The sequence below is a fragment of the Spea bombifrons genome, chromosome 2 (genome assembly GCF_027358695.1).
Source record: "Spea bombifrons isolate aSpeBom1 chromosome 2, aSpeBom1.2.pri, whole genome shotgun sequence".
Lineage (NCBI taxonomy): Eukaryota > Metazoa > Chordata > Amphibia > Anura > Pelobatidae > Spea > Spea bombifrons.
In genome coordinates this window covers 91,175,371-91,190,131 of record NC_071088.1, presented here as the reverse complement: position 1 = coordinate 91,190,131, position 14,761 = coordinate 91,175,371, and the positions used below count along the sequence as shown (strand labels likewise).

Sequence of the window (14,761 nt, the reverse complement as noted above, 5' to 3'; positions counted from 1 at the left end):
ATGTGGAATAGAAAAAAGTAAACGGCATAACTTATACTCCTCGATTCTTACTCCTAAACACAATCACAACAGGGCGTTAGCGGGTCTTCAGCTGCTGACTGTGACTGTCACTCACTTGCATTGCAGCATTATCTCCTTCCAAGTATGGGACCAGTTGAGTGTAGTTGTTACAACCGTAAAGCTAATTGTCAGAGTTCCCCATTGCAGAACATGGTCAGGCTCTTCGTTATCTTCGTTACACACTCTTATGATTGTCCATTTTTACATAGAGCATCTCACTCATAACTGTAAGGCTATGAAGATACTTATTAGGCTGCCCTGAACATACAATAAACCTGTTTTTGAAGTTTGTAGCATTTTGGGTTTGCATTGCTTGATTTCTCGGCAGGCGAAAGTGGAATCTGGTCCTACCTACTCTATGACCACGTTCCACCACACTCCCTGCCCATTTCAGGTCTGTTGAGAATCAGTCTTACCATTTTGCCTCAGCTCTGCTTCTTATGCCTACAGTAAAGAGCAAAGAGGGATAGCTCTGGGTTTTCAAGGACAATTCTTCTTCTGTAGCAGCATGTCATGTTTTTAATGTTATTGTCAATTGTTGGAATCTGCTGACAATGTATAAATAAAATATAATGTAAAAGGCATTTAGACTAGATGGGCTAGGCTTCAAAGTAATCAAAGAATAATACAACATCTATGCTGACAGTATCCCTTAAAAGTGTATATATAAAGGCTGGTAATTCTGTTAATACATACCATGCTGCCATGGCAATTACCCTTATATTACCTTTATAAAACCCTAGTGTTAATTGCTTCACAACCGTGTACCGAGTGAGTTGTAACAGCTATTATTTGACATGGGTTAGGAATTTAATGCAAAGAAGGTAGCAAGTTAATAAAAAAAATAATCACGCAACAAACCAATGGGGGACACAGTCTTCACCTATGTACCAAAAACTCAAAAATCACAGATTTCCCCCCCCCCTGGTTTTATGTGCTTCTCTTGTGCTAAGTTATTTTTTTTTAGTTGATGTAATTTATTAGTCTGGTGGGCTCCAGCTTAACGAGCTGATTGGGGAGATCTTTTTTTGTAACCATTTACAGCTGGCACATACCTCCTTAGTATCTCTTCCCTTGTACCATGTGACCTTCTTAGATGGATCACTTGGGTATGATAATTTCCCGTGCTTTGCCCATAGAGGACAACTGTGTGAGGAAAAGAACTGTCTCCAGAAGGTGCTGTCCATGGTCAGGCCAAAAGGAGCAGCCTTCATAAATAAGAAAACCCAAGACATAGTCCCTATAAGTCACCTACAGCATGTTCTGTCTCCAAGCTTTAGTCTTATACCTGCAGTGTGTCGGATGTGTAAACTCAAAGAAGGGAATGAGCTTCCCTGTAATACATCCCCGTTTTGGGGGGTTTTATTTAATTGTCTTGATCGGTGTATACACTGATAAGACATAACATTATGACCACCTGCCTAATATTTGGAGGTCCCCATTTTGTTGCCAAAATAGCCCTGACCCATTGAGGAATGGACTCCACTAGGCCTCTGAAGGTGAGCTGTGGTATCTGGCACCAAGATGTTAGCAGCAGATCCTTTAAGTCCTGTATGTTGCAAGGAGGGGCCTCCATAGATGCATCCTGGTGCCATGTGTTCTCCAGGCCAGCCATCCATGTGATGTAAAAGAAAACGTGATTCATCAGACCAGGCCACCTTCTTCCATTGCTCTGTGGTCCAGTTCTTATGCTCACATAACCACTTTTGGCAGAGGACATACACATAAAACTGTGATGCACTCTGTGTTCTGGCACCTTTTTATCAGAACCAGCATTAACTTTTTCAGCAATTTGACCACATGGGCCAGCCATCGCCCCCCACGTGCATCAGTCAATGAGCCTTGGCCCCCCATGACCCTGTCACCAGTTCACCACTTTTCCTTCCTTGGACCACTTTTGAGAGGTACTGACCACTGCAGACTACAGTTTTGGAGATGCATTTTTCCTGCTTCTAACATAAACTTTGAGGATGAAATGTTCTCTTGCTGCCTAATATATCCCACCCACTGACGTGATACCAAGATGATCAGTGTTATTCACTTCACCTGTCAGTGGTCATAATGTTATGGCTGATCGGTGTGTATATATATATATATATATATATATATATAGGGGTAGTAAAAGTATTATTAAACACTCATCTACAGACACCAGACAAGCTAGAAGGCTTCTTTTTCCCTCAGAAATCTCACGGTGCTTTCACCATACACACACAGGAAATATATACACACACAAACACAGTATGTGTCCTGGATAAGACAGATGCCACCTTGTAGTTTTGATTTGATTTAACACTTGATGTTTAAAGACAAATGCAGACTTTTTTTTTAAATTTTAATATTTTTCTGTCTGGCTTTACTAATGCATTTGCTGTTAGAAAAAAGCAATACATTTTTTTGCTTTTACTTTGTGGTTTTAGTTCCTAATGATTATATGTTGGCTGGTTTTGTGAAGCATGGATTATTAAGAATATAGTTTTAATAGTATCCATTTTGTCTATAAAATCTTGCACGTGCAACCACATCATTGGAGTAGTCTTTTCCAGTAGTGGAATCATCCACACCACTAAAGCTGCTGACACGTCCTGAACCAGTATTATAAGCGGCGATAGCTCCTGAAACAGAAAATGTATTTATGTAATCTATACAATGACATATAGACAAAATAGTTAAATGGAAGGCAAAAAACGATTGTCGTTATTTTATGAATTGCATTGTAATTGTTAGGATTTTGAATTGTCTAACACTATACTCTAACACTGCCATACACACTCACTCTTAGCATTGTGTACCAACAAATCACACTGTATACTGGCACACACTTACTGTAACACCCAACACAGTTTAACACTGTATACTAACACACACGCACATGAAAACTGTACACACACAGTTTCACATAGTACACAGATGCTCCCCCCCACACATTAATTCTAACACCTCACACAGTCTAGCATTGTACACTAACACACATACACTCATTGTGGCACCATGCACTGACACTCCCCTCACAAACACCACATGCTGACACACACAATCTAGCACTGACACATACTGTATGCAATTTAACTGGTGCATTGTCACTTACACACACTTATTCTAACTCTGTATACTGACACTCAAACATTTTAACCCTGCATATACAGGGCTCAATGAAGGACACTATAATTTTTCCAATTTAAAACAATATGAAATATTAGCATTGTGTTTAGCATGTGTAATAATAATTAAATTCCTATTAATCTCAAACCAGTAAAAGTATGAATAGACTCTCAAAGTACACACTAATAATAATAATAATAATAATAATAAGCTACTATTTATATATTGCCTGAGGGGCTGAGTTGCCCTACAAATGCCTAACCATACACACATACATTCACATGCACATTCACACCTGCCCTTACACCCAAATAACTAACATAAATAACACTTTCAAAATAAAAACACACTGTCTCTCCCCTTTCTTTATCTCTCTTGATTCTTCTTATGTATCATATTCTTTATCTATCCCTCTCTCTCTTATTTTTCATTATCTCTCCCCTTTCTCATTATATCTTCCCTTTCTCACTGTCACTCTCTTTATCTTCTCCTCTTGATTTTCTCTTTATCTTCCCCCTTTTCACTATCATCTACCCCCATAACTTACCTTTATCTCTCTTCTTCTCCCATCTTATGTCCTGCATTGGGACCGCAAGGCCTTTTTCTTGAGACCTCTCTGCTTCTGTACTCCCTCTTAGTTTGTGCAGCTTCAGTGATGTGATATCCTGGAGCTGGGCATCAATCGCTGGCACACAGTGTTAGGGAGTACTGAAGCAAAGGTCTGAAGGAACAGATCTTGTGGTCGCTTAATTAGTGGGCACCTACTGATTAAAGCGCCCCAGGCAGCTGCCTGGGCCAACTGATAACAAGACTTTCCCTCATACCCACCTTGGGCATATGGTTTTTTCCCCTTCTTTCTCTTACTTCATTATTTGTAATGATTTTCCAGGATTAGCCAAGATCTTTTATTGAACAAAATGTCAACTTTGTTACATCCTTACCTGTATTTTCCTACTCTTTTTCTCCATAACCAAACCCTATATGGCTATATTATATCCCCACCACCACCAGGGGTAAGGTACCATCAGGCTTTGCGTTTGACATTTCACTAAATGCTCTATAGATCCCAGTGACTTCCGCTTGCCTTGACGTGGACACTTTGTTTACCAGAGCCCCAATGAATGCCCTTGTTCCCTTCAGCCTTTACCTTTTAGGTGTTGATGTATTGTCCAGTTGGGGAATTTATTCTTGATGCTATTAAACATTCCAATTAGAATATCTGTGCCCTGAGAAATGTGTTCCTCACTGTTCCAGGCTCCAAGAATCTTGTGATATCTTTTGTCAACCTGAAACCAACATGGCTGATATTAATCCAGAGTCACCAGTGCAGGTAAACATACATACTGTATTAGTTATTAGACTTATGCATTCAGATTTGTACAAATGTCATTTTTAACAAATTTTGTTTAATTCGTACATTTGTAATAATGTCTGAAAACGAGGAGTGACCCCTAACAAATCAAATCGAGTGAGCAAATTTTCAATATTTCTTTTTAATTTCAGCATTTGGTGTGTTACTTTGAGTGTATGATGTGCCTGAGCCAGTGACACTGGCATTGTGTTATGCCTGTTGTTGGAAATAATAACTAATTAGAAGCATGAAGATTGTGAGCACACCGGTAAGAAAGAGGGTTCTTCTGTATAGAAGGGGTTAGTGACAAACTGTAACAGGGTTTTCTTGGGGCGTTGTTGAGGTGGCAATGGATGGCGTTCAGTGTGATGGATGGCAGTGAATTTAGATAACTTTTTTTGTGTGGAATGCAGTGTGTGAGAGGAGTAATAGAGGTGCTGGATGCACCCAGAAAAAGGTCATGGGGCACATGGACAGGAGGTTGAATGCTCTGTTTGGTCTTGAAGCCACATAGGGTGAGAGAAAAAAAGAACGGCAACACAGAGAGGGAGAGAAAGACTGTACTACAAATTGGGTTTCCGAATGAAAAAGCCCTCTAAATTTAATTCGAACTGAATGGGCAGGAAATGAAATCGGTTGTCCAAAAACAAATAACCCAACAATGAAATGAAAAATTTGTATGAATCATTTTTAGTACTCATACACACGTCTATGAGTTACTACCTAGTCATGTGGCTTGTTACTCCAATGCTTTCATTTTTGTATAGTTAAAGTTAAGGACAGCTCCACTATTGCAAACAGGTAGAGTTACTAAGAGTTTCCAGGTTAAACACTGTTCCCTGAGGCTCTGCATTAGTGTCCTGAATATCCAGGAGATGGAGCTGTGTTTGCTTACATTCATTCCATGTGCAGGGTCTGCCCACTCCATAACCCTTCAAAGTCTAAGTAAGATTAGCCGTTTCCCTATGCATGGCTGGTCACATTCCTTGTTACAGCTACACACTCATTCCTGCGACCTATGAAGGAGCTCTGGGTAATCAGTCCTGGGATGTTCGCATTTACTTTCCTGGCAGGAACAACTGCTCAGGTGTCATGTGTGGCACCAAACTGCCTCGTTCATACTTAGAACCTCACATGAAGGCAAGGGAGGACTAGGAAGCGGGGAAGCCAATTACCCTGGGCTGGCCTGCACTGAATTGAAAATTTCTGGTGTCTATTAGAATCCAAATATAGCCACCTAGGTGTCTAAAATAAAAGCTACACCATCAGAGGCGTATCTAGGGTATGGCACCTATGGCTCGTGCCATAGGCGCCATTTGAAGGGGGCGCCAGTGATCGGCTTTCAAACGCCGTCTTTTTTTTGATGCGGAGGAGAGAGACGGGCGCCTAGCAACCGCTCGGCGCCCCTCATTCTCCTCCATGAGGCCTCTACCTCCGTCCCAGTCCCGGTGCCGGCATTTCATATGATGTCATATTACGGCGCCCAGCAGTGAAGCAGCGGGCACCAGCGAGCAGCTTTTAAACGCTGTCTTTTTTTTTCTCCCGTTCTCCCCCGCATCAAAAAAAGAAGACAGCGTTTAAAAGCCGTTCGCTGGTGCTCGCTGCTTCATGACGTCATATTACGGCGCTCAGCAGTGAAGCAGCGGGCACCAGCGAGCGGTGCAGGATGACAGCAGCATCGTGCTCCTGTCGCTGGACTTCAAGGTGAGAGAACTACGGGGGGAGAGGGTATATAGTGGCTAGGGGGGGTATATAGTGGCTAGGGGGGAGGGTATATAGTGGGTAGGGGGGAGAGGATATATAGTGGTTAGGGGGTAGAGGATATATAGTGGGTAGGGGGGAGGATATATAGTGGGTAGGGGGGGAGGATCTCAGTGCTGAGATCACAAGTGAATTTCAATTGATCTGGGTTTGTGTGTTGATCTATACCTGCTATCGGCAGCAGGGACTAATATTTATATATATATATATATGGGCAGCAGGGGCTAGTAAATGGGTTTTAGATATTTGGACAGGGGCGCAATTTCAGTGCTTGCCATAGGCGCTATTTTCAGTAGATACACCTCTGTACACCATTTCCCTGCATCATTTATTTAAAGTAATGAAAAGGCCGCTGCGAAGCAGGAGAATTAGTGATTAGAGAATTCTAGTGATTTTGCCCCAGTACAGGTTTTATCATAATCCCTAAATATTAGAGCCTCTGAGGACTGTGGAGCTGATATTGATTTGGGATTGGTCTAGTACTTTGCTAACTGAGATGACGCAATTACTTTTCCCTGTGGCCCCCTCCCCAGTTCCACCACTACAGACATTTACCCCAGCCAAACCATCTGTTTCTCTGGAACTGATTTTGGCCAATAATAGATAGTGGAGGTTGGGACCCCATTGTATTGTTAATCCTTTTACTGACCCTATTGTCTTTGGGAGGCAGGGAGGGGGTGGTTGTGTACCCATTGTATCCCATTATCTTGATGTATGTTAATGTGTGCTTTGCTGGCTATAATGTGTGTGAAAAATAAAGTAGTCTTCATTTTGTTTATAACCTACACTGAGTCTTGGCTAGTGACTGGAAAACCAGAGAAAAAGTGTGTTGTCCCAGCCTAAGGGAGCACAAGTCAGCAGAGGTAGTCAGTCGGACTATCCAGCTCCGTGACAGGCAGCTACAGAGGACAGTAGGACAGTGGCCAAAAATCAGGATGATTACACCCAAATTCGGACCCCTGGGCACCTGGGAGGTATGTTACAATTCTGCACACCGTACATGAAAAATGCATTGTTTTCAATGGGTTTAGGGACTGCCCATTGTCCTTAAGGGTTTAAGTTCAAACAGAGCATCAGAATGGGGAAGAAAGGAGATTTAAGTGACTTTGAACGTGGAATGGTTGTTGGGGCCAGACGGGCTGGTTGGAGTATTTCAGAAACTGCTGATCTACTAGGATTTTCATGCACATCCAACATTGCCTTTTCTGTTGGGTCTCGATTACAGCTACGACATTCAGATGGCAGGGTCAGACTTTGGTGTAAACAACATGAAAGCATGGATCCATCCTGCCTTGAATCAACGATACAGGCTGGTGGTGGTGTAATGGTGTGAGGGACATTTTTTTGGCCCCAAAATCTCTGAGGAATGTTTCCAGCACCTTGTAGAAAGTATGCCACGAAGAATGAAGGCCGTTCTGAAGGCAAAAGAGGGGCCCAACCCAGTACTAGCAAGGTGTACCTAATAAAGTGGCCAGTAAGTTTATATATATATATATATATATATATATATATATATATATATGTGTGTGTGTGTGTGTGTGTTACCTGCATCACTCCCCAGGCATTGCCACCATCACCCCATCCGTTTTTCAGAACACTCCCACCACGTGATTCACGAGATATGATTCCAGCAATGACAGCAGGATCCATTCCTTTTTTGTTAGCCACGGATTTAATTTTATCCTTTAGGTTGTTTACTCTTTGGATGTCTGTCTGTGCCATACGCTCAGATGCTCTGACACCTTTATGAAAGAAAGAAGGTAACAAAAAACAAAATGGTAGCCTTGCAACTAACAATTGGCAGCTGAATAATTGCTGGTATTATGACCCAATCAATGATACTCATTTATCAACCACTGAAAGATGAAGAGCTGAGTTGACCTTGCCAGGGTTTGAAACAGCAACCTGAGGTTTGATTAGATACTGCAGCCAGGGCAATTACCAAATTAACTGAACAGAGGTTGCTGTCAGGGACAGTCCTAGACCAAGTGGCATCTCAGGCAAGAATATTCTCTTGCACCCCCTATTCTTTTACATAGATTGCAATATTTGTAAGGCCTAGAAGGATTGAGTAGTGAAGAAGCTATACACAGTAGCGTTCAGAGCAATTATTTATTATGCAGGGGCAGCTGAGTCAGGTAGACATGGTACATCACACCCAAACACAGGAAATAGCATATTTGCTTGATTATAAGACGACCCCCCAAAATCTGAATATTAATTTAGGAAAAAAAGAAAAAGCCTGAATATAAGACGACCCTATAGGAAAAAAGTTTTACCAGTAAATGTAAACTATGTAAACTATTTTTTTAACAAAAGCTATGATTGAGAAAAATATTTTGTTTTTATTTCCTTTTATTTTCCAACCTGCCCCCCCCCAGTTATGCACATCTGCCCCAGGCTTGCCACTCTGCCTCCAGAAATGCCTTATACCCCTATATGTCACTCTGGCATTTAGGGGATTAAAAGGGGGTTAGGTAGATGTCTACACAATTCGCGTAGGCAACTTCCGCACCGGTGCGGGGAATTCTCTCGGGGAAGGTCCCTATACACACACATTGTAACACCGTACATTGACACAACACACATTCTAACACTGTACACTAACACCCAACACAGTCTTAAATAGTACACTAACACCCCCATACATATACTTATTCAAACACTATACACTGACACCCAAACAGTTTAGCATTGTACACTGACACACATACGCTCATTGCAGCATCTTACAATGATACATGCTTCAACATTGTACACTGACACTCATCTCATGGTGCTTGCAGCTTCCCTCTGTATTACTCATCAGCAGCATCATGAGGGAGAGCTGAAGCAGGCAGTCGGTCGGAACAGACCTTGTGCTCTCTTCGTTTTGGGCCAGCTAAAGGTGAATATATTTTGAATGTTTCTTTTGCTTACTGTAAGTTTTTTTAAATTATTTTTACAATGATGTAATTTTTTGCTGTTGTTATTTAATTAGTATGCAAGTGAGCCTCCCAACTTGTTTTAGGTATAAAATGTAATTGTTGTGTACTCACCACAGTAAGCGAGGCTATCTTGACTGGATGTGCTACATGAAGCACCTGTTGTTGGAATGAGATTGATATCCCCATATTTTCCAGAAGCACTTACACTCCCTGGGAATTAAAAACATGACATTGTGAAGGCTCCCCTAAAAGAAAATTCATTCAAATAATTCAAATATCAGTCATAAGACATTAACCTTACCCGTAAGTCCACTCAGCTTTCACATTTATACTGGTAGTCATAAAAATATTGTGTGGTTTTTTTTTTTTAAATTGTAACCGCCTATGTTTGTCTTACATAGTTACATAGGCTGAAAAAAGACATGCGTCCATCAAGTTCAGCCTTTCCTATATCTGTTAATTTATTGCTGTTTGATCCAAAAGAAGGCAAAAAACCCCGGCTTCGCTCTTTCCAATTTTGCACTAACCAGGGAAAAAAATTCCTTCTTGACCCCAAAATGGCAGTCAGATTTCTCCTTGGATCAATAAGCTGCTTCCCCATAATTAAAGATTATATCCCCGAATATTATGTTTTTCCAGGTATCCATCCAGTTGCAGTTTAAACGTCTGTACAGACTCTGATAAAACTACCTCTGCAGGCAGAGAATTCCACATCCTTATTGTCCTTACTGTAAAAAACCCTTTCCTCTGCTTTAGTCTAAATCTCCTTTCTTCCAGTCTAAATGCATGACCATGTGTCCTATGCATAGTCCTGTTTATGAACAGATTTCCACACAATGGTTTGTATTGGCCCCGAATCTTCTTTAATGTGGCATCACAAGGAAAAGAATACATGTCTCCCATTCTTACCCTAAATGCTTATTGCAGCACGGTGACACCAGCATACCTCCAAACCTCTAGCTTGCAGGCATACTGTCATTGCACCAGCAACCCTTTACCTCCTTGCTAGCACCCCCTTACCTTCATGTTCAGTATGTTTCGTGCACCCATCCCAACCTCTAACAGTGTGGCTCAATGTATTGCACATCTGTATGTACAATGTTTCCTGTTGCACATGTGTGGTGTAATAAGTATGTTTTAGTGTAGGTGTGTGTGGGTTATATATATATAGTTACAGTGTGTCTCAGTGTGTGCTAGCATTAGTGGGGAGGGGGGCAATGGGCCACCCAGCTGTAGCTGCCCTCCAGGCCAGAAGGTGCCAGCCTTCCCCTGAAGCTAAGGCTTAGCATGTGTTATGAGTTGCGGTGGCCATACACAGAGCCTGAGCCCAAAACTCATCTGCTCAACTATTCACATGTGATAATGTAAGCTTGAACATAATTACCATAAAGCACCAATAACCAGGGACTATTTACGGTATGTTTCTATAATGTATGTTTAACAGAAAAAAATATTCCTGCACATATTTATAATAGTAAATATATAAAACAAGTCCTTTAGGTGCAACATGGGTGCAGTTCCCTTGGCGTCTGAAGCCTGGTCAGGAAAGGTGACACCCAACTATAGCAAACACTGAATTTACTGCAGGTAAATTAAACTGGGAAAAGAGGAACTAAGAAACACCCATGCAAACTCATGTAAGTGTCCTGGCTCTTCTACTTTAAAAAACTACTTAGCACACTGCTAACACAAATTAATATGATTATTAATCTGGTATATGGGCTTTATCAATATCTGGTTTATAATATTTCACTCCATAATGAATTGGTTTTCCTTTTTAGACTGGGCCGCTGGGATCATTGAAGAACTTTTGGGATGCAGCCACCATTAACCATAAACATTTCTTTATTGAATCATGTTTTCACATTAATCTCTTTAGCAGATCCTTTCTGTATACTTACCAATTACACCAAGAAAAACAAGTAGTGCAGAACAGCACATTTTTCTGTCAAAAAAGGCTGGAAAGAAAGGACCTTGCAAGACAGTGCTATCACTCTTACCACTGTGGAGGGCTGCAGACAAAAAAACAGATTATGATTATAACTAAACATTACATAATGACCCATACAAATGATGGTACACCTTAGCCCTCATCACTTTATACTGAGCCAGGCACTGATGGTGATACACTCTCACTCTCTTACACACTTATATTTTCTTACACTTTCACAATGTCTCCTTACAGTTCCTGCTTTTCTGTCTCCTTTCTGGCAGCTCCTCTTCCTCCTCTTCTCCTTCTTCCTCCTAATGGCGGTGGGAGCGACATGCGTGCTGAGCGCGGGGATATGACAGCATATCCTGGCGCTTGGCATCAGTAGCCGGCACGCATTGCAAAGGAGGAGGATACAATGGTCTATATGAGCAGACCTCCTCCTCCCTTGATGTTGGGCCAGTTAGAGGGAGATCCATGATCTCCTTAACTGGCCCTGCCCCTCCACCAGCGGGCAGTATAGTCTGTCTCTGGAGGAGCACACACCCAGGACCTGATGAGTGGCACCAGGGGCGGACTGTCCCCCTGCCCCCCGCCTAGGTACGCTACTGCACCACAGATATGAAGCACATAGGACTGTAGTTACCTGGTCGAGACATTGATCGTTACCACTTCTGCTTTTGGCACTTTACCAGACAAAAAATAATACTTAAAGATAAAAAAAAACATGATCCAGCTATTCTTAGACCCCTTCATCATTTAAAAAACAGCCTTGTCTTATAATGGAGGTTGTCTTTTATTCAGACCTCAGACTGCCAATCCTCCGATGCAGCACTTCCACCACCAACTATAGCCCAGACACATCATATGCACACTTGCATGCATCTAAACAATGGCCAGACTCTAAACCGCAAGCCAATATGCGGACACTTGTAGGCACGGCTCACGTATCCCCGTCACTAAGGAACAATCTTCATGAAGTGATCTCCCACAGTCCTGCCTATCAGTCTGTGCTCCTCTTCACAAGTTCTGGACTGGAGCTGGTTCAAAGAGGGGCAGATCACCAAATTCACCAATTTCTCACACAAGAAATACCCCAAATATTAATCCATTCGCTTGTTATATCCTGTCTGGCTTATTGCAACTCCCTACTAACTGGTCTCCCGCCTTTAACCTCTCCAATCCGTCCTCAACTGTTTTATATCTGCCGCTCCACTATGCCAGTCGCTCCATTGGCTCCCCATACCTTCCAGGATTAAATTTAAAATAAATTTGACCCTGACCTAAAGAGCCCTTAACAACTCTGCTCTCCCTATATCTGTACCCTCCTATCCAAATCAACTCATCCCCATCCAAGCAGTCCTCTCCTACTGTTTCACCTGCCCCTCAACCACCGACTAGATTGTAAACTCACAAGAGCAGCTTCTTCTCCTTTTGTACCAGTTTGTTATTGTGTGTGTGATTTTAAATGATTCCACTGATGAGATTCCACAAGCGCTAGGGAATCTGATGGTGCTATATTAAATAAATGTAATGTAATACTATCATACACCCATTTAACAGCAGGATGTAAGGTAAGGCAGGTAATTAAAATCCCACTGTCCCATCATTCCAGCTATACCATTCCTTCATGTGCCGAAAAAGCTTGCCTCTTGAAAGCCCTTCACTGGGGTACATTGGGGATTATTTTATATGATATTTTATTATGTTAAATACATGATTTATATGATTATAAAAGTATCTTCACAAAAGCAGGAGATTGCAGTTTTAATTTAAATACCTGATTATGGACTGCGAAATGCCAACCCCAGCTCTCTTCTCCTGCAAGAAGGCTTGAGCAAAAATTACCTGAAATACAAAGCTAACAAAGCTACCAAACCTGCACTTGGAGAGGAGAAAAACAAGTTGCTTACCTCTAGAAGAATGAAGGCAAATGAATCACCAGAGCATTTGACTGGGATTAGTTAAATGCAAAAGGGTCATGAACAATAGGAAAAGCCCAGATGGGTCAAGAACAATGGGAAAACTCACAGGAGAAAACCACAGGCAAGGCAAACAGACACGTGGACATTGGCTGTATCACATGAGCTGTATATAATACGGTACAAATCTGTCAAGGGCTGGAACCTCACATTGATAGCAGGTGTAGCGCTTTATGCACCTATGAGTGGCAATACGCCAGAAGCGCATTTTTTACACCAGTAATGACATTTTACAATTTTGGAGTTTTGACTCACAAGAGAAGACAGCAGTCAGTAAATCAACAAGCCAGCGTTAACACATCTTCCCATACACTCATACCAACACAACTAGACACTTAGCACTAACACATACATCCAGACATTCACCACTAACACATGCACACAAACTAACATACACACCCGGTCACCCACACAAACATGCCGAGACATTCAAACTAACACAATCAGGCACACATACTAACATACCCAAAGACAAATGTTCACTCACTAACATACACATACACACACAAATATACTAACATAGCCAAAGACATATTTTCACAAACTAACATACTGAAAAATACATGCTAACATACCCAAAGACACATGTCCACACACTAAAATACACACACAAATTTACACACACACACTAATTTACACACTTTCACTAACACACCCAGACACTCATACTAACATACCCAAAGATACATGTTAACATACTTAAATACCCAGTGACACACGCTAACATACCCACACCCACTAACATTCGCAGACATACCCATACACACACTGACATACCCCCACACCCATTTACTAACATACCCAAAGACACATGTTTACACAACGAGATACCCAGACATGCACTAACACATACACACACACTAAGATACCCAGACACACACACATACTTACGCAGACAGGCACTAGCATTTCCACACATTCTAACATACCTGAAATATAAAGACATTGCCGTCTATGGACTCAAATATAACACATAAAGGAGGAAATAGCTGTCAAGAATGGACCAATGGTCTTGATAAATATAAGAGTCTTGATAAAAGTCCCCTTAGGACTGAATTGTCGACTTTGATAATAAACATTGCGTTATTTCAAGTCCCCTGAGTGCTACCTTCTCTATTTGCTATATTTCCCCTGCTGTGATTGCACCAGGACATTTATCTCTTGTTGTCTTGAGTGCATGGACTCAGTTCTATATTTATTAAAAATAGATATTATATAAAGCCATTGTTTTACTTCTTAGTCCTATCTTGTTTAACTTTTTCTCTACTTTTGTAACTAAACATTTCAATAAGATTTGGTTCAAAAACATATAGAAAAATGAGCCCTTTAATACAAGAATGGTTCTAAGGTCATCATTTATTGTCCGTACATGTTTAGCTGTCACGCAATTGAGTTTAAGCCAGAACATTTGTAACAATTCGGGTAAATCATTTTTCCCTTGAAATGGCTAGCCAATTGTTTTCTACATAAAAACATTTTTTTTATTTAAATATGATATATACGGTGTAAGGTTACCATTGTATTAAATGTTCTTACATCATTTAACTGTTACAGTGGACCTGCCACCTACAATGTTACTTTATTTGCATAAAATTAATATAATTTGTGCATTTCTGCAATCATTGTTCATAAGATATTAAATGCAATC

General features: G+C 41.1%; 1 protein-coding gene across 1 annotated transcript; it reads right to left on the bottom strand.

The window, feature by feature from the left end:
- Positions 1 to 2,401: 2,401 nt before the first annotated feature.
- On the bottom strand, positions 2,402 to 11,790 carry LOC128473750 (lysozyme g-like). Its single transcript, XM_053455990.1, has 6 exons — positions 11,778 to 11,790; positions 11,103 to 11,213; positions 9,313 to 9,411; positions 7,820 to 8,016; positions 4,310 to 4,448; positions 2,402 to 2,675 (listed from the first exon to the last, which is right to left on the bottom strand). Exons 1-6 carry the CDS (start codon positions 11,788 to 11,790, stop codon positions 2,539 to 2,541), a joined length of 696 nt encoding a protein of 231 aa, XP_053311965.1. The 3' UTR covers positions 2,402 to 2,538.
- Between the last annotated feature and the right edge of the window lie 2,971 nt (positions 11,791 to 14,761).

Excerpts from the sequence above, each read along its gene's own strand:
- LOC128473750 (XM_053455990.1), bottom strand. Across the intron at positions 8,017-9,312 it reads AGATAGCCTCGCTTACTGTG|GTGTCAGAGCATCTGAGCGT; the intron begins GTGAGTACACAA and ends TCTTTCATAAAG. Across the intron at positions 4,449-7,819 it reads ATGCCTGGGGAGTGATGCAG|GTTGACAAAAGATATCACAA; the intron begins GTAACACACACA and ends TGTTGGTTTCAG.